The sequence below is a fragment of the Eulemur rufifrons genome, chromosome 30 (genome assembly GCF_041146395.1).
Source record: "Eulemur rufifrons isolate Redbay chromosome 30, OSU_ERuf_1, whole genome shotgun sequence".
Classification (NCBI taxonomy): Eukaryota; Metazoa; Chordata; class Mammalia; order Primates; family Lemuridae; genus Eulemur; species Eulemur rufifrons.
The window spans coordinates 129287041-129307056 of NC_091012.1; the positions used below are offsets into that span (position 1 = coordinate 129287041).

The following is a 20016-nucleotide window of genomic DNA, read 5'->3' on the forward strand; positions in this document are numbered from 1 at the left end:
TCTGTGCCCATGGAGTGTACTTGGCCTGTGCACAGGACACACCAGAATTGCTAGGGAGTTAACACCCCAAAACAGTGGAGGATGGGAGGTGGGGTTTAAATGTGCCAGCTTGCTTGTCCCTTGGTGAGCTAATGCTCAGGTGTGTTCTACATCGTCTCCCAGAGTTCGCCAGTTGGATTGTGCCTGAGTTGCCCATAGTAGTCACCTGCTCATTAATATACCCTTGTGGGCTTTATTCCCTTCTTTGTATCACTTAAATGCTCCCTCTCTCTGCTTCCTGGGACTGTCCCACTTGGAAACTCAGTCACCTTCCAAACTTAAGCCAAATATGACAACTTCTATAAAACTTGCCCTGACCTCAGAAGAATTAAATCTCCCCAATGTTCCCTTTTCTCTTTCTCCACACCTGTGGATACTTGCCACCCCGTGTCATGCTCATATGGACACCTGTCACCATGCGTCCTTTCAGCGCGTTGTCGGTGCTGGGCGAGAAGGGTGAATGAAAGCTTGGCAAAGCGGGTGGCAGACTAATGGGAGGACAACTGATGAGTGCTGAGAGCCTGCTCCAGGCCGGGCCTTTCTAGGTACTTCATATACATTATCTCATTTAATCCTCACCCAAACTCCGCACAGTGCATATTTTTCATCTGGGTTTACAGATGAAGAAACTGAGTGTCAAAGAAATTAAATCATTTGCCCAGAGTCACACAGCTAGGAAGATTCCCCAACAGAATCTGTAGCCTGTGCTACTCACACGACACCAGACTGCCCAGGGCGCCCTCAGTAAGTGTCCGAGGACTGAGGGAACGTGGCACTGTGGCGCAGGGAGGAGGTGGAGAGGGGAGCCCGGGGTAAGCCGTGGGAGAGCAGTCACTCCCCTTGGCCCCGGGGATCTGGACTATAAACACAGTAGCTTCACCCTGGAAGCCTGAGAGATGACTCAGTAGCTCTTGATGGCAGGGAGAGGTGGGACTGACACTGTCTTGTTAGGCCACTGGCCAACAGAGAAAATCCTTAGACCTTAACACTTTCAGTTATGTAATTTGGTCACACTTGAGGGGATCATTCTTGGTCAAATGGGCTTTGGCAGGTAACTATACTTACCTCCAGCCTCTAGCTCCCCTAGGCTGTGCCAATGCCTTTTTTTTTTTGGTCTTCCAAGGAGGTCTTCTTTTAGGTACAACTATTCTATTTTCCAAAGGGTGAGATGACATAATAGTGGAAGATGGTTATAATTTCATTCTTGCAGAATTGTCTTCCCCATTTGGAAACAATTACACATTTGAGCCAGTTTGGTGAGCTCATGAGCTATAATCCCCAACTTTCTCTCTGGGCTGGGTCTAGATCTTTCTGTGCTGCAGTCATTTCCAATGATAAGTCCCTCTAATAGGTTCCCCTTCTCCAAGGCCTCACTGTCTTATTCCCTCTTCACCCCCTCATGGTTGGTCCATCTGAGTCTTTGTTCTTCCTTGTGAAGACGATGTTAGAGCTGCGAGAGGGTAGGCCATCTGCTGCTGGAAGGCAGAAAACCTGCCTTGTTTGACTTTGTCCTCTAATACCAAACCCAGTGCCGGTCTCCTCCTCCTCTCTCAATCCCCTGTCTGCAAAAATGAGATTATAAGTGCTTACCATGGCATTGGCCTGATGCTCAGCCAGTCTCACAACTCTCCAAATCCCACTCCCCACAGAGAGCCATGAGGTCACTTCTGGTGGACCCTGACTCTTTCCCTGGCAGGTGGAAGTGGTCATGAAGAGTGATGGAGACTCTCGACAGATCGAGAGAGAAACCGAAAGCAGAGGACATTGTGTCCCACTTATCACATGAAACTTCCGGTAAGGACTCCTTGCAGGGGCCTGTACATCAGCACGGGCCAATTGTAGAGATTAGAAATGGCAAAACAGTGTGTTTAGCAGAGAGAAGGCTAGAGATGGTGCCCTCTCCAAACCTTTCTCAGCTTTCTTGCTACAGGGTAGGGATTCTAAATTGCCCTCATGTTTCTAGTGGGTAGCCAGGAGTAGGGACAGGGTAGAAAGACTATGGCATGGACGACGTAGACCAGGGGCCAGATGGAGGATGTGACACTCAGTGGTGAGAGCTGAAGGGAGCTGGATCATCAAGAGAGGGACCCCCAAGCCTGGGTGGGATTCTGGAAGAACAGACCACGGGGCCCACTGGCCACAGCCTCCAGCAGTGGATGCTGATTGGACACCCAGGAAGCCTGCAGGGTGAGGGAGGTCTCTGGATAGGCTATTGAGAACTCAGAGCTCAGCACTGGGTGAGCTCACAGACCCAGGCCCTTCTCCCTGCTGTCAAAAGGGCACTAGCGGCCCATCCCCAGCCCAGATACCATCTTGACTACCAGAAGGAAGAGAAGGGAAAACAAAAATTGTGCATTTATTCAAAAAGACGTTGAGTTAGACAAATACTATTTTAGAGCAAAAGAGACAAAGCTACCTTAAATTATCAGATTTAAGGATCCCTTTCCTATATCTCTGGCGTGGAGGCCCCAAAACAAAATGGAGCCATCCTAGACATCAAAGGAAGTTCAGGGATTTTTTTGTTTGTTTATTGTTGCTCTTGTTTCTACCTCTAAATTGTATCTATAAATTTTAAACTTGCCCTAAAACTAATACACAGTGGACACTTATGATCTGTCAGTACACTCTGCTAGGAATTGTTGAAGGCCATCGTCATATCCTAAATTCTGCTTCTCCTCCTGGTTTTATCCTTTCAGGTATGTGGAGATATCATTCAGGTCCTCGAGGGTAATGGTGACATCTTTTCTCTCTTTGTATCCTCCATTGTGTCGAGCACATGAATTCAGTAAACTCTGGTTGTTTGACTGGTTTTGATTTGTGACTCTAGTCTAAAGACTAGAGATATTCTAAAAAGTGGGCCTCTCCTGGCGAGTTACATCGCCAGCGTTAATCTCATCTGAACCCAATGAGTTCTGATACATCTACTCCTCCTCCAAACATTTGCATAGACTTCAATGAGGTGTCTGTAGCTTGGCTAGGATTACCCTTGAAGGATGTGTTTCCCCTCCTCCATATGATAAAGAGGCTCACCTGATTGTTAAGATTCCTTCACATCCTGACATTATGTGAGTTCAACTACCCAGTAGGGACACTGTTCAAATGCCTAATTCATTGTCTTGGGATACCAGGCATCCTCAGGTCTACCTCAGACATACGGTCATTCTGAAAATCCTTGTGTGATGTCTGAGCTGTTGATTATTGATGCCAGATTCTCAAACCCTGATGCCCACGTCTCACCCCCAGAGATACTGATGTCATTGGTCTGAGGGTGTAGCCTGGGTATTGGGGTTCTTCAAAGCAACCCCAAGTGATTCTAGCAGGACTGAGAACCACTCATCTCAGCAATCCCATTTTAAGGCTGCTCTCCTGTTCAAAGTTCCTAATGTGAAATTGGAAACAATTTAAAAGTCATATTTTTTTCAAACTACATTCTTTATGTGAGGCAATTTCAAAGGCTTTCAAAGTTCTAATGAAGCCAATACATTTCTTGATTTCAAAATTTATAAAAGCCCTAGAAGTGGCTCCTACTGACTGGCAAATCCCCAAGTTGCCAGTGCTATCCTTGCCTCGCTCTTCATTGAAAAGTCCCAGTGTCTCTTCATAGGATCCAGTAGCAACAGCTCATAGTATTAAATACTAAACATTAGCAGCAGCAGCAGCAGCACAACTGGATGTTTCTGTAGGTCTTCATGATTTACCAAGCTCCTGGGCATACGTCATCTTACCATGTCCCCTTGGGATAGGCAAAGAAGTTTATATTATCCTTACTTTGCTGATGAGAAGACTGAAGCTCAAAGCAATGAAGTAACTCTCTACGTTACTTAGAAAGAAATAGTACCGAGATCCAGAAAGCAGTTCTCCAGAACTCTCTCCGTTATACCAGCCTGCATAAAGTACTTATTTTTGGCTTGAACAGTTTGAATCATTTCCAAGTTCACACAGCTGGAAAGTAGAGGTGGTGGGATTCTAGAACTTGTGTTCTTAACCCTTCCCCCCATGTTTAGTCCCTGAAGCAGTTGAAAATGTTTTTTTTGTTTGTTTGTTTTTGTTTTTTTTTAGAGACGAGGTTTTACTGTGTTGCCCAGGCTGGAGTGCAGTGATTATTCACAGGCGCAATCATAGTGTACTCACTACAGCTTGGAACTCCTGGGCTCAAGCAATCCTCCCACCTCAGCTTCCCAGATAGCTAGGACTACAGACACACGTCAGCACACCTGGCTTGAAATGGTTTTTGCACAACTTTGCCATGATTCATCATTCATACTGGGATGGAGTATCCACTGATTTAATCTCTCAGGGATTAAGCTGATGTTCCAAGAGAACATGCTGTTGAGTGTACCTTAATAATGGGTGCATCCTTACTTCAAGAAATAACAAGAAGCACATTGTTCTTGGCAAGAGGTCTCAGTTTTATAAGATCACAGTGCTATAAAAAAACCCATCCAGATAAATTGGAGATGCTTTTTGCAATGATGTTTGTGCCAATTGTGTTAGTCCTATTTGACCTATGCCCTATCCTAGCTTTTCTTTTAGGAGTGCACAGAGCATAAAGTAAAAGTTACTCTCATGTTGCTATAGTATTTAGTATTAATACTGAGGATAGCAGTACTTCATGTTGAAGATAGCGTACCTCTGTCGACTGAGGTGGGTCCCTGAGTGACAATCTTCTCCCTTCCCTACCTCCCCTCCACTCTAGGCTGCTGATTAGACTTTATATATGGAAAATAAACTTCTATTTTTAAAGCAACTGAGTATTCAGGGTTAATCTATTGTAGCAACTTGCATTACCTTAACTAACACTCCTGTTACCTTTCTCACCAGGGTTGTTGGGACATCTCATTCTGCCATTGGAGGGTGGAGTAAGCATTCCTTCTTTCTTAAGATCATATAAGAACCCAAGTTCATATAATCTAAGAAAACTGGGTCACTACTGAGATGCTCTTTGTCCAAGCTGGAAAGAGTCATTTGAGGGCAGAAGGATTGACCAGACCCGCCCACTCCCTTTGTGCCAAGCCAGGCCCCTGGGACCTTCACAGTTTGGCATAAGGTTAAAGTATAGGCTCCGAACTTCCTGGCGTCAAATCTTACCTCTGACCTCAACAAGGCATTTAATCATTGTGCTTCAGTTTCTTTATCCGTAAAATAGCAATACCTATCTCATAGAGTTATATGCAGATTCAGTGAGTTAATGCATATTATACAGAAGCCTGCTAATGCATCTGACACACTGTAAGAACTCAGTAAATACTAGCCATTATCACTGTGGACCAATGCTGTCTAATGGAACTTTTTTGAGTTAACGGAAGCATTCCATATCTGTGCTGCCCAATACAGAGGCCACCAGCCACATGTGACTACAGTTTTGAGCACTTGAAACTTCACTGGGGAACTGGATTTTAATTATATTTAACTTTAATTAATTTAAATGTAAATAGCCACATGTGGCTAGTGGCTACCATGTTGGACAGCACAGCTGTAGACCATTTAATCTAATTGCTTCAGAAGTTTTCTATTTCAAACTGTATAAGTCAGGATTCAATCAGAGAAGGACAACCACTAAGACTCTGACTCTCTCTCTCTCTCTTTCTCTCTCAGTGGTTTGTTACAGGGATTTGACCGCATACATGTGTGAGCTGGTTAAGCAGTCTCTATAAAGCTGTTGTCTTCACATCCGATGCTGAAACTTAACATCTGTAGGGGAGGCAGTCAGGAAGGAAAGAGGAATGTAAGATGGTGGAGAGCAAGAACAAGCTAGAAACCACAGGCATGAGTTGTAGAGCACGAGAACAGACTAAACCCTGTGTCAATTCTTGTTGCCTTTGACCTTGGCAGTGCAGACATCCTGCAGAAGCCAGGCCCTTCATCATAAAATTAAGTACACACATGGCCCAGGAGTTGGAGAAGCTGAAGGAGGACCCAGGGGCAAGTAGGGCAGTTGCAGGCCGAGCACCTCCCTGGTACTGACAAGGGGAGGCAGCTGATCATTGCTAATGTGTGTGAGCCACCACGTGGCTGCTGCTCCACATCTCCCACAAGAAGCTCTCTTGTGTCCCGTGTTAACTAGAAACATGCAGGAAAGGGAATTCTGGAAAGGAATGTAGTTAGCCTAACCAAGATGATGCACTGTATAGCCACCCCACGTACAACAATTGCATATCTGTTAATATCACTAAATAAAACATGATGCTAACATTTTCCAAGGCTCTATTTAGTTGTTTTAGTTCTGAAACTGGCCCAAAGATACTCTAAAGATCCTTACAGCCAGCTAACATTATCTTTGAGTGGTAAGGTTATGAATATTTTTCTAGTTTTTCTTTATATTTTTATGTGGTTTAGAATTGTTCCCACATAAAACCACATTGTGATTATAATGAGAAAAAAAATGATGCTACATTGTAGAAGCCAGCCTATGCCCCTAAGGAGACTGCATCTGATTTAAGGACAGCCTAATAACCTCATGATTAACTGTGCCTTCCACTGTCTTCCTTAAAACTTCGCCTGGTATTGACTTTGTATAAGAACTGATGAATCATAAGTTAGGGTCATCAGATCTCCTGAAGTCCCCTGCCTCTTTCCCCCCATGTTTCCAAAGTGATCCCTAGGGCATTTTGGAAATTGGAAGCAAGTAACATAAGGAGAAAAGAAACTGAAGTGGAAGTCTTACACATAGAAAGGAGAAATCATTTTTAGACGAGTCACTGGGAAAATGAGGAGTAGAGAGATCACTGTATTAATTACTGACGTGAGCAGCATTTACTGTGTATTCTCAATACTTTAACAGCAGTACCTATGCATATGTCCCATTATGATTTCCTCCACCCCGATTTTCTAGATGGGAAATCGAGGTGCAAATACGTTAAGTAGGCAGTCAAAGTTACATAGTTAACTAGTGGCAGAGCCAGGATTTGGACCTAGGCCATCCTGGTCTTCGGAATCTAGGCTGTTTACCTACCTGCCTTTTTGAGGGATTCAGGACAGTGTCACATGGACTGTGGGGACTTTGATAGGTTAACTGTTGGCAGACTGACTCTTACTTCTCCCTCACCTCCACGTCCCACTGGCCCCCCGGATCCTCTCACTCTTACCCTAGAAGTGTCTGCTGAACCTCTCTTTTGATGCCAGCTTCTCAGGTGTGGTTCAAGTCCTCATCGTGTCTTGCCCTATCTACTGCACCAGCTTGCTGTCTGTCCTTCCCACTTCAGATTTCCCTCTTCATTTATTTCATAATTATATTAAAAAAAACTGTTTTGTGCTGGGAACAGGGGCTAGGGAGAGAGGAGAATGGGGAGTTATTGTTTAATGGGTATGGAGTTTCATTTTGGGAAGATGAAAAAGTTCTAGAGCTAGTTGGTGGTGATGGTTGCATAAAAATGCAAGTATATTTCATGCCACTAAACTGTGCACTTAAAAATGGTTAAGATGGTAGATTTGGTTTTATATATATATATATAAAAATCACAATTCAAAAAATAATATTGTTCTAATATGTAACGTCAAAAGCCTCTACTACTTCTCCTTCCCCACAAGATAAAGTCCAGATTTCTTAGCATAGCTCTGATTACTTGATCACCTGGCTCACAGGCCATGCAGGACTCTAGGTGGCCACCATCTTTTCGTGCTGACCACCTGTGATCTGCTACTATTCTTTGGTCTTTCTGCTGGAAAGACCCCATGGAACTGAGAGCTGTTGTTCAGCCCTACTGATTGTCAAGGAAGCAGCAGGGAGCAATGGATTGGTGAGGAGATAGCCGATGGAATCACTGACAGTCTCTCAAGCAGCCAGATAGCAGAGAGTGAACGGAGACGGCGTGGCCTGGTGGGAGAGGCAGAGACTGAAATCAAACAGACCTGAGCTTGAGTTCAGGCTTACCATTGAATTTTCTATCTGTGAAATGAGGGTGATGGTCTCCTATTGCAGGGCTGTTGTAAGGATTATTTGCAACCATGTTTCAGATATAGTGGGTATTCAGTAAAAGATACATATTGGGAATTCTCTTTAGCTCAGGCTCTGTCAAACTTTCGAGAGGAAGACAGAGGTGGTATTCCAGTTATCTATTTCTGTGATACAAACCACCCAAAGCGTAATGGCTTAATGTGACAACTGTTGTTTAGTTTGCTCACAGATCTGTAATTTGGGCTGAGCTCCTTTGGAAGGCTCATCTCTGGTTCACATGGAGTCAACTGGGGCATCTTTGCTGAGGGCTAGAGACTCCGCTTCCAAGGTGGCTCGCACACACGTCTGCAAGTGGATGCTGGCTGCGGTCTGGGAGCTCAGGGGAAGTTGAGGACTGAGGGGTTCCTCAGTCTCTCTACATGGCCTGGGTTCCAAGGATGAGAGAGAAAGAGAAAGAAAGAGAGAAACCAGGCAGAAGCTCTTACTTTTTGTGACTCACCGTCAGAAGTCCATAGCGTTACTTGCATTATACTCTGTTAGTAAAGGCCCACCCACGTTGAAGAGAAGGGGACATAGATTCCACCTCTTGACAGAGAAGTGGCAAAGTTCTGGAAGAACCTGTGGCATGAGAAATACTATTATAGCCACTAATGGAAAATACAATCTGCCACCAGTGGTGTACAACTTCTGGGAAGGCTTTGGACCTGGAACCCCTAGAGAAGTAGCTTCTGAGTTTGAAAGAGTTTCATAGGCACGTGGGAAAACTGGATAGCCACATACAGAAGAGTGAAACAGGATCTGCACCTCTCACCTCTCACAAAAATCAACTCACAATGGATAACAGACTTAAACCTAAGGTGTGAAACTATAAGAATTCTAGAAGAAAACGTTGGAAAAACTCTTCTAGACATTGGCCAAGGCAAAGAATTTATGAAGAAGACCCCAAAGGCAATCACAGCAACAACAAAAATAAATAAATGGGACCTGATGAAATTAAAAAGCTTCTGCACAGCCAAAAAAACTATCACGAGAACAGACAGACAGCCTACAGAATGGGAAAAAATTTTCACATGCTACATATCCAATAAAGGACTGATAACTAGAATCTATTTAGAACTCAGGAAAATCAGCAAGAAAAAATTAAACAACCTTATTAAAAAGCGGGCAAAGGACATGAACAGAAAATTTTCAAAAGAAGACAAAATAATGGCCAATAAACACATGAAAAAATGCTCAACATCTCTAATCATCAGGGAAATGCAAATCAAAACCACAGTGAGATACCACTCATCCCCAGTGAGAATGGCCTTTACCAAAAAGTCCCCAAACAATAAATATTGGCATGGATGCGGAGAGATAGGAACACTCATACACTGCTGGTGGGACTGCAAACTAGTGCAACCTCTGTGGAAAGCAATATAGAGATACAAATAGATCTTCCGTTTGATCCAGCAATCCCATTACTGGGCATCTACCCAAAAGAACAAGAGACATTCTATAAAAAAGACATCTGCACTCGAATGTTTATAGCGGCACAATTCACAATTGCAAAGATGTGGAAACAACCCAAGTGCCCATCAATACATGAGTGGATTAATAAAATGTAGTATATGTATACCATGGAGTTCTACTCAGCCACAAAAAACAATGGTGATCTGGCACCTCTTGTATTTTCCTGGATAGAGCTGGAGCCCATTCTACTATGTGAAGTATCCCAAGAATGGAAAAATAAGCACCACATGTACTCACCATCAGATTGGTTTTAACTGATCAACACCTAAGTGCACATATAGGAATAACATTCAAGGGGCGTCGGGCAGATGGGAGGGAGGAGGAGGGATGGATATATACACACATAATGAGTGGGATGAGCACCGTCTGGGGGATGGACACACTTGAAGCTCTGACTTGGGGGAGGCAAGGGCAATATATGTAACCCAAACATTTGTACCCCCATAATATGCTGAAATAAAAAAAAAGAGTTTCATAGGCACCATGTGTTACATGGAACCAGGAAGGAGGGGATGTGAGTTTTAATCCTGTCACCACCCAGCAGTCCTGTTTTTCTCAAAGCATTCACCTTGGGGTCTCGGGCTTCTTATTTATAACCAGGTGATGCCCTTCCCAGGGCCCCTTCTACAATTCTCTGAGACTGTGAGGTCAGAGAACGGTCCATCCCAACCCTGAAATGTCAGCTGTGGCTGAATCAGTGCTTCTCCATCCTCCTTTCACATCAGAATTGCCAGAGGAGCAGTCAGAAATGCAGGTGCCCAGGTTGAGATGACCAGGAGTGGGGGTCTGGGCATCAGTGATTGTTAAAAGCTCCCTGGGTGGTGCTCATGTGCTGCCAGGTTGAGAATCGGCGAGCTCGAGCATTCTGCCCATCTAAGTGTGTATAGGAAGTCGATCAGAGGAACCCCTGTGTAGCAGTCACTTTTTGTGCCCATGTGCCGTCCCTCTGAGCCTTCTCTGAATTCAGCCACAGAGGTGGTGGCCAGTCCCGTGCTCGCAGAGAATGTTGCCCTTTCCTGCTTGGCTTCCCGTGAGCCGTGGCAGCTTGCTCAGCAATCATAGAAAGAGCGCAGGGGTGCAGGGGAATTCATGCCTCCGGAGCAAATCTCTGTTGTTGGGAAGGGGAGCCCCTTGGGTAAATGTCTCAGCCTCCAGCCTTTGCCATGGCCCTCTAGAAGGCATTCTCTGTGCTTCTCAGAGGTCCCTTTGGACTTGAGCCCCTCTTGTCCACAACAGAGAGCCTAATACTGGACTCCTCATTGGCTTCCCTCCTTCCTTGTCTCTCCCTGCTCCCTCACCCCTGCCTCCTGGGATTACCTCCCAAATAATCTATATGGACCGAGTCTTGATCTTAGGCTCTGTGCCCCAGAGAACCTTAATTAAGATGCCAAGTGATCACTCACTGCTCGACTGCGAACTGGCAAAGAGTGGTGTGAACTAAGGGAAATTGGAAAACCGTTCTCCAGACCCTAACCCACTAGTGCCCCACTGCCTCCTTTCCAGGTGTTTCTGCGCTTAAAACTACCACAAGAGACTCTTGCTAACCCACAAATCACAGATGCTTTGGCAGGAAAAAGCAGGTCAGCTGGCTAACAGCGGAATCACCCTAGACACTAGTGAAGTCAGGGAGTAGAGAGGCACCCAAGCCAGTGTTGCTTTCTTTAAGCCGTATCTTCTGGAAGAAACAGAGCTAACCCTAGAGCATGCATTCTCAAGGGGGCACTATCACCCCCATGGCAGTGAAAATTGGTTCTTAGTGGCAAATAAAAAAAAAGCTTATATATTACATAGGACTGGGACTAGGACAAGGCAAGTCGGGGTATAGGGCACAAAATGGTAAGGAGACAGCTACTCCTGGGGCTGTGTGTGTGTGTACGTGCATAAATATCTATTCTTGTTAGGCGACATAAGTGGAGGGAAAGGGGCAGGCAAAGGCGGGAAGTGTTGCAATTTTCAACAGAATGGTTGAAACAGCCTCTAGAAGAAGATGACATTTGAGCAAAATTTGAAGGAGGTGCTGGAGCAAACCAAGGGCCTCTCTAGAGGAAAAGTGCTCCAGGCAGATGGAACAACAAGTGTAAAGGCCCTGAGATGGGCACATGCTCAGTGTGGGAGGAACAGCAGGGAGGCCAGGATGGCTGAGTGAGGGGAGAGTAGATGATGAGTCGGGGCGGAGAGCCATCTGTGTCATGGAAATATTGGCGAGATTCCATTAAGGAGCACAGGTATAAGGGCAGTATAGTGAGTGTTCAGTAAAGGCCAGGCTGCCTCCCTCCCTCCCTGCCCATAAAGCACTAAGCAACATTTACATGTCATCACACTGAAATAGCTCCAGAAGCTACCACCCTTCAGAAGCCGAGTCAACACAAATCGTGGCCAGCATTCTAAAATGAAAGGCACAGCCAAGATACTCCACTGGCCTTGATCAGCAGACCAGATTACTAGCTCTGTGTCTAATTTCAGGGGCACTGGGAAGGAGGGATGATGCCCCAATGTCCCTCACCTGCCAGAAGCAGTTTATTTCAAGGCTCTCATCCTTCTTAAAGTTCACATCCCTCCTGGTGGAGCAGGGTGGATACCCAGTAGGTCGGTGCCTCTTCCTTTTTCTCAGACCACGGCCCAGCATGAGAAGCACCCCAGCGTGGTAGAGAGACTGACTCACATCCTAGTTCTGCCCTTTGACTAGTAATCTTGGCAAATTACCTGACTGCTCTGTGCTTCAGTTTCCCCATCTGTAAAATGGGGCTAACTTAGCCAATATGATTGTTGTGAGGACTGAATGAGTTAATATTTATGCAGCGCCTGGTCAGAATAATGCTACATAAGTGCTTGTTCATTCAAAATAGACTCCCTTTTGGGACTCTACTCTTCTCAGAAAAAAATGCATATGAACATAAAAATTTGCATTTTATTTCATGGCATTTATGGACACTGTAAAATGCTTCTCATAGACCCTTGGGGAAGGGGCAGTCCTTAAAGCCCTGAAAGAACCCGGATCAGTTCTGGAGGGCAAAGAGCCGAGGGGGTGGGTGGGTGGTGCTGTGTGCAGGTGGGAGAAGCAGCAAGAATGGGGCTGGGGGGTTGAGAACACATTTCACCTTCCTGTTTTGGCCAAAGCCCACCTAGAATTTCTGATCATTTGTACTTTGGGAAGTTCCATCAGCTAAGAACTGAAGTTTTCTTTAATGATGTCATCATTAATCATTTAATAAATACATTATGTAAAAGTACTTATTGAGCAGTGTGACGTGAGATGGTCACAGCCCAAGTAAACACGTTTTGCATGTGCCAAATTAGAAATGTTTTCATTCATTTTTTTTTTTTTTTTTTTTTGGTAATGTAGTAAAATCTGAAAACATAGTTCCTGGAAAAGTGTCCGTTGTCCCAAGCCCTGAAGAGCCAATATAATAACAACAAAATATTGTTTTGTTTGGGGTTCCCATATAAGAGTACCTAGGCGTGGTGGCTTGTTTTTAATCATCTCTCTCTGGAGCAGTAATTCAATCCAGAGGACTGCCACCAGATCACAAGTTGCAGTTGGGTCTAAAATACTCAGGCAAGGAGGGCTAGTTGTATCCTTTTTAGATCCACTGCTAGAAGATTAAGCTTTTGTCTTTCCCATCCGACTTCGGGAAGAGCATGTTGAGAGTAAATATTCTAATGAATGTATTACCACAGTCACAGCTTTAAGTCAACCATCTCACATTTGAAGTCTTAACATCTACCACAGTGTCAGGTACCAGGGAGAAAAATTGAAACCTCAGAAGCACACAGACATGTCCTTGCATGATTTGAGTGCAGGTGGTTTATTTGGGAGGTGATCCCAGGAATCAGGGCTGAGGGAGCAGGGAAGAGGGCATTAGGAAAAGAGGAAAAGTCAATAATGGGTATATTATTGAGGTCACCGCTGTAGGCAGTGAGGGCTCATCATGATCACTGAATTTTTTATGTTATTTTTGGTGTATATTTGAATGGACATTTTAGCATGCATTTGTAAGATCTGTTAAGTAATCTGTCTGCTGTGCTTGGCAGTTATAACTACTGCAAACCTCAGATTCTGAGTAATAGTCATCTAAGAAGGATTCTCAGTGGGTCATTTTTGCCTTGTTACTCTTTGATCCATCCCCCTTCCTTCCCCTAGTCTGCTCAGTATCACAGGGGCCTGACCCCTTGCGATATTTCTCATGTCTCCTTACCAACTGGGTTCCAGCTAGGTTTGACCAGTGCATAGCAGGGCAGGAGATTGGAGCGTAGGAAGAAAGGAGAAGTCGGGGAATTCTCTCTTCTGTTTGGCTGGCATCTCTAATAGTGGTTGTGCCTCCTCCATTCATTATTGCAGCTTCATTGGACACCCTCGCCCCCTGCAGCCCTTCTATGATCTTAGCCCCTGCTCTGTGCCTGTGTACATCACCTCTCTCCTTTGTCCTTCCTGCCCTAGAAGTAGCAGCATCTTCCCACTGTTGCTGGCCTTCACCTTTGAACTGTTTTCGTGTGTTAAATTCCTGCTCTTGAGCTACCTGTCGTGGGTTCCTGACGGATCCCTGACTAAAACAGATTTCTTAATGATTTCATTAGTCATTCCAAAAATATTTTAGAACATCTACCAGATACAAGACACTGGATTGGAATCCTGGAGGATAATAAATAAAACAGCAAGCAGCTTGGCATCTAGATGGGAAAACAGGCATACAGTGGAAAAGTTAAATAACATGTCCAAATACCAAGTGACAAGTATAGTCAATGAATGCTTTAAGATATAAAGAGGAGAGAGCCATCTGCACTGGCTTCTGTCACCAGAGCCTGCTTCAGAGGACCAAAGAGCTTACATAAAGGGGTCATCTTCTAAAACTTATGATTTTGTAAGACAGGGTCAGAACTTGGAATTTTATTTGAAATCTCCTGATTTTTAAATGTTAGTAATTCAAATTTTCAAAACCTCCAGTGTGACTCCTCCTGTGTGGGCAAGATAAAACTTGTCTGGAAGCTGAATTGAGACTGTGGGCCAATGGTGCACATTTGGTGGATGGATTACTACTGTATTGGGGGAAAAGTCGGATGCAAAGAACATTAAGATTCCTTCCAATTAGAAGGTTTTACGGTTCTACTCTTTCACTCATGTATGAAGCAACTGAGGTCTGGGCTTGGAACTCGTCATTAGACTGGGCCCTCCCAGGTAATCCACAATAATCTTCCCATTTCATGGTCCTTAATTTTCATCATACCTGCAATGTCTTTGGCTGACTAAATAATAAAGTGCATTGGAAATCCTTCATGTATTAAGCCCGGATCCCAGGAAGCATCGGTGGGTGCTCGCTATTCCTCTTGTGACACACATATTCTCTCTTTTGAATGCTTACAACAGCCCCATGTTACAGTGAGAAGACGGCCTGCAGGCATGATGGCTGGATGTGGAGGTGGGAGGTTGGGAGGGTAGGAGTTGGGGACAATGGCCAGAGCATTAGCATCTTGGTTTGTAGACTCAGTTCTATTGTTAACATTCAAACTGTGTTTCTGGGCCCTTCACTTAACGCCCACCCTCACCCCCGGGGGGGGGGGGGGGGGGGGGGGGGATTTTTTTCTCTTAAAGGGTGGTTCCTTGTAGCTCATACCCTCTATAATTTTAGGAAACTGGATTTCTGAGTATGGTAGGAGGAATAATGGCTCCCCCAAAATGTCAACTGTCCTAATCCCTGGAACCTGTAAATAATGTTAATTTACATGGCAAAAGGGATTTAAGGACCTTGAGCTGGGGAGATTATCATGGATTACCTGGGTGGGCCTAATCGAATCACGCCGGTTCTTAAAAGTGGAAGAGGACTGCAGGACAGTGAGTCAGAGTAGTGTCACATGAGAAGGACTCCCCCACCCTGTCCCATTGTTGCTGGCTTTGAAGATGGAGGAACGGGGCATGAGCCAAGAAATGTGGGTGGCTTCTGGACTCTGGGAATGGCCCTTAATTTATAGCCAACAGGAAAATGAGGACCTCGGTCCTACCACCGCAAGGAACTGAATTCTGCCAATAACCCCAATAAGCAGGAAACGATTCTCTCCCCTAGAGCCTCAACAAAGGAACGTAGTCATCACTATCTGCTTTAATTTTATTCTGGTGAGACCCATATTGGACATCAGACCTCCAGAACTCTAAGATAACAAATTTGTGTTTTAAGCTACTAAGTTTATGATAATACGTTACAGCAGTGACAGGAAACTAATAGAGTCAAGTTTTCAACTTAAAATGTTTGGCTGGTGTTACCAGCAATACTATTGAGTTCAGGCACTGATCAAGTACGGAAATGATGTGTATATATTGAGTTGGAGAGACGTTCGCATGGCACTACTCAAACCACACTTGGCCATGTGGGATCAGAGTTCGGGAGGTAGTGGCAATAACTTTGAAAAAAAGTGCCTGGGAGGCCACGTAGGGAAAGAGACTCCATGGAGGGGGCCGGTTTTTTGAGTTTCCAGTTCCTCTGGCTGTGTTTGGCTTCCATTCTAAGTTTACGAGTGCCAAATTCCTGCTCATCATAATTGAAATATATGGACTTTGTTTAAAAATAAATCGCCAGGGAGTTATACTGAGTAAATTTTATAGACAGATCTCAATAATTTTATTTATTGACTTAGAGGACTTTAATAAAATGAATAATGCTTTAAAATTTGTTCTTTGAGGGTTTCCAAAGGAAAATCTGAAAATTCTAAATGTTTTTCCTTTCTTTGTTTATGAATCTCTTTAACAATGGAAATGTTTTGTCTCCTAAGAGTGGCATGGAGCGCAAATATATGACTCACTGGAAATGACGACCACCTCTTTAGTTGTGACAAATGGGAAGTGACTTAGGAGAGGGCCCAAGAGAAACATAAGCTGATACTCAGGAAAGTGTAAGGCCTGTGGGGATATCTCTATGTTGGACCATGAGTGATGTGAAGCATCGTAATGGGAGACAGAAAAAGTGAATAAATGTTAGTCACTGAGCGATTGAGTTCCTAAAAGAAAAAATAAATGCCCCAAAGAAAAAACAGATAATAATGATTTTAAAATCTCTAGCTTTAATTTACCAGATTGCCTCCCTTCATCAAGTAGATCTCTGTCTTTCCACTTGGGAACTTCTGGGATCCCCACAGGTTCCATGATGGAAGAAGCCAGCTCTGCCCATGGCCTGGGCTAGTCTAGCCCCTCATCTATATTTTGATCAAGTTTTAGCTCTTGATTGCAAGTTCACGTCCATCAGTCCTGTCTACCCAGGGTTGGTGGACCAGTTTTGTGGATATCCCAGGAAACTTCCTTCTCTGCTCTGGCTCGCCTCTTACCCCGGAGTTGCCCATTTCCTCTAATAGCTAAGAAAGAGGTGAAACTCAAATCAGCCCCTTTCCTTGTACACAGCTCTGGCCAAAAGATTTAGCAGTGGAGAAGGTTGGAACCATTGGTGCCTATGGTCAGCCCCTGGGCAAAATTGTAAAGGAAGCCGTGTTAGCCTTTGTTACCCTTCGACACCCCTCTCCATCCCTATTCTGATACTTGATTCCTTCCCAGTGCCTTCATCCAGCCTTTGCTGCAGGCCTGCCCCACTGCACTTCCCCAGCTCACGATGACATTGACGAGTGTCATTCGCAGACACATGGTGAATGCTGATTTTCTTTCCTCAGTGCTTTTCCACATTCCCAGGATGGTAGCCCTTTGCGAGATGATCACAAGAATTCAGCCAATTCGAATGAACTCATACTAAGATGTAAATGACTGATTGCCCCTTAGTACTCCCGAGAATGTTTTTAAAATTATCCCTTAAAAAGTTTACTCGACAGACTCTTTGATTGGTGGAATATTAAAGTAGCATGAGGTATATATTAAAGAACAGAGACTAAGGAAGAGGTAATTCCAGTTAAATTTGGGCACCAGAGCACCTAACCACTCTGCCTGCATTTACTTTGTTGGTTGCAGGGTAATTGGGGAACTTGAGCATTCATTCATTCATTCCTGTTTTCAAGCAGAATTACGATTTTAAGTATCCCAGAAAATAATCAGTACCCTACCATCAGTTCAGGAAAATAAGCTCCTGGAGCCTACCAGGTATACTGCACAATTTTAGTTTCCAAATATACCCAATCTTTCCTATTAATTATATCTTAAGATACCATTATGAAAATAGCTAACACTTTGTAATTAAAAGATTTTTTAAATTTATAAGATAACACCCTATGTGAGTGAGGGTTTGGGGAAGTAACACTCCCATGTATGGCGCAGGATAGTATAAATTGGCTCAAGTTTTCTGTGGGACATTTTGACAATCAAATTTCATGGAATTTCTGAAAGAAATAGCCAAGTGTGTATGCAAAAATTTAGGTGAAAGGATTTATTGCAGTATTGTTTATAATCATGAAAAATTATACAACCAAAATACCCATTAAAAGGAAATTTGTTATATAGATAAATGGTATATCCAGACAATGAAATGCTATGCAGCTGTCCCAAATGGTGTTATGGAAAATTGTTTAATGTTATAGAACAATTTTCAGAATACATTGTCATAAGAAAAATCATGTTGTAAATATTTTTGTGTGATATGATCCTTATCATATATACACACATATGCATATATCTGTATACATATGTAGACATATATATGCACATAGAAAAGAATATATACTAAATGTCATTTATCTGTAGGTGGTGAAATTATAGGTAGTTTTTATTCTTTTTGTTTATCTGTAATTTCTGAAGTTTCTCCAATAAGTATATATTATTTTTCTTTTAAGGAATCTGAGCATTTTCTCAAGATAAATAACTCAGCAGCTCTTGTAGTTTATATGCCCAGAGGTGCCTAATCTCATTTAACTTGTAAGAAAAAAAGTGACTTAATAGGTATAAAGCCCGTGTTAAAGAGAAGCACAGTTAATGGAAGTTTAATTTGTAGACGTACGCATTGACTTTTATACATTTTAATGAATATTAGCCAACACCTGAAGTTCTTATTTGAAGTCCTCATTTTTAGTTTGAAATGTGCTAAACTATCATATAACAAAATATATGGAGCACCATCAACAGGAAATTGGAAGGATTGCTCCACCAGAGATGGGTCTTTGTAGAGAATTGGAAAAAAGTACTGATTAGGCTATTGAAAATAATAGTAAATTAACATACTGCCCTCTTTTGGTAGCTATTTGCAACTCAGTTTACATTCACTCCCATTAAAGATGTTAATCTACAAATTCGTGCATAAACTAATTTTATTTAATAAAATAAACTTTATTGTGTATATTAGAGGTTTACAACATGATGTTATAGGGTACATATGGACAGTAAAGTACTTATAATAGTGAAGCCGATTAAGATATCCATCATCTCACAGACTTATGTGACAAGAACAGCTAAAATCTACTTATTTAATGAAATCCTTAATACAATACAATTTTATTCACTTTAGTCCTCATGAAACTAAATTAATTTTAAGTCACCTTGTTTCCTCCACAGAAAATGCTGATAATTCCAGTTTGTCATCGCCATCTGGTAAGATGTTTTTTATGACTTTGGGGAATTTCAGGAAAATACTATTCTGTAAGTTCTCCATGGAATGTGGCATGTAGTCAGGTACACCGAAATTGTCTTCCTCCAAGAAGCTTAATTAAATTATGTCATTAAACCTACCACTGAAAAATCAATAGCAAACATAGACAAGAGGACAAGCATGTTGATCCTTCCATGTTGTGGACAAAGCCGAGGACTAAATCACTGGGGAATAAATCATGAATTTTCATTATGGTAACGGCTTGAGTTTGTCAGGTTTTTTTTTTTTTTTTTTTTTGTATTCTAGTTCACAAGTCTCCTGAAGAATATCAAGAACATAAACATGCCAGATATTCTTATATTTAAGGGATGAGATGTTCTCTTAAACATCCTCCCTCAGTACCCCCACAGAAAGAATTTTTTTCAAAAGAGCTTAGCAAATACGTTAAAGAGAAATTTATAACTAGAACCCCTATTGGCAGGAACCAGGAACAGAACCCAATTTGAGACTGCTCGCTGGAGCGGGACCCTAGGGATAAAGTAGTCCAGCCCTGTCCCTTAGTTGATGAGATAATGAAGCCTGGAGTGGCTGAGTAACTTGTCCAAGATCACACAGCTTCTTGCCCCACATCACACAGAGGTAGCACGTGGCTTCTCTGACTCCTGCTTCTGTATTTTTTCTGGTACACCATATATTCCAGAACAATCTTTTATGACAGGGATTGAGTCAACTCACATTCTATCCTTAGTTGTGTGGAAATGAGTTTCTACTGTTATTAATTCATTTATTTAAATCAAATTAGTAATAATAGCTATTACTTCTCATGTACCCACTATATGCCTGGAAGTCTTCAGACATCTTCCCATTCTCCTCTCAATCTTGCACCATAGGACTCATTGTATTTATGTTATAGATGGGGAAACTGAGGCTCAGAGAAGATAAAATTTGCTCATGTTCAATACATTCTCTGGAGCCAGACTACTTGGGTTTGAATTTGGCCACCACTCTTCTACCCCCATTGCTAACTGTGTGATTTTGGGCAAGTTCCTTAACCTCTCTGTGCCTCAGTTT

At 43.1% G+C, this 20016-nt stretch overlaps 1 protein-coding gene across 9 annotated transcripts in view; it reads left to right on the forward strand.

Moving 5' to 3' along the window:
- ADGRG2 (adhesion G protein-coupled receptor G2) overlaps positions 1–20016 on the forward strand; it is a 65366-nt gene that overhangs the window by 4289 nt on the left and 41061 nt on the right. For all 9 annotated transcript variants that reach the window (XM_069464489.1, XM_069464498.1, XM_069464492.1 and 6 more), the window contains exon 2: positions 18912–18947. In XM_069464489.1, the coding sequence (XP_069320590.1) occupies positions 18912–18947 (36 nt within the window). The remainder of the gene's footprint in view (positions 1–18911; positions 18948–20016) is intronic.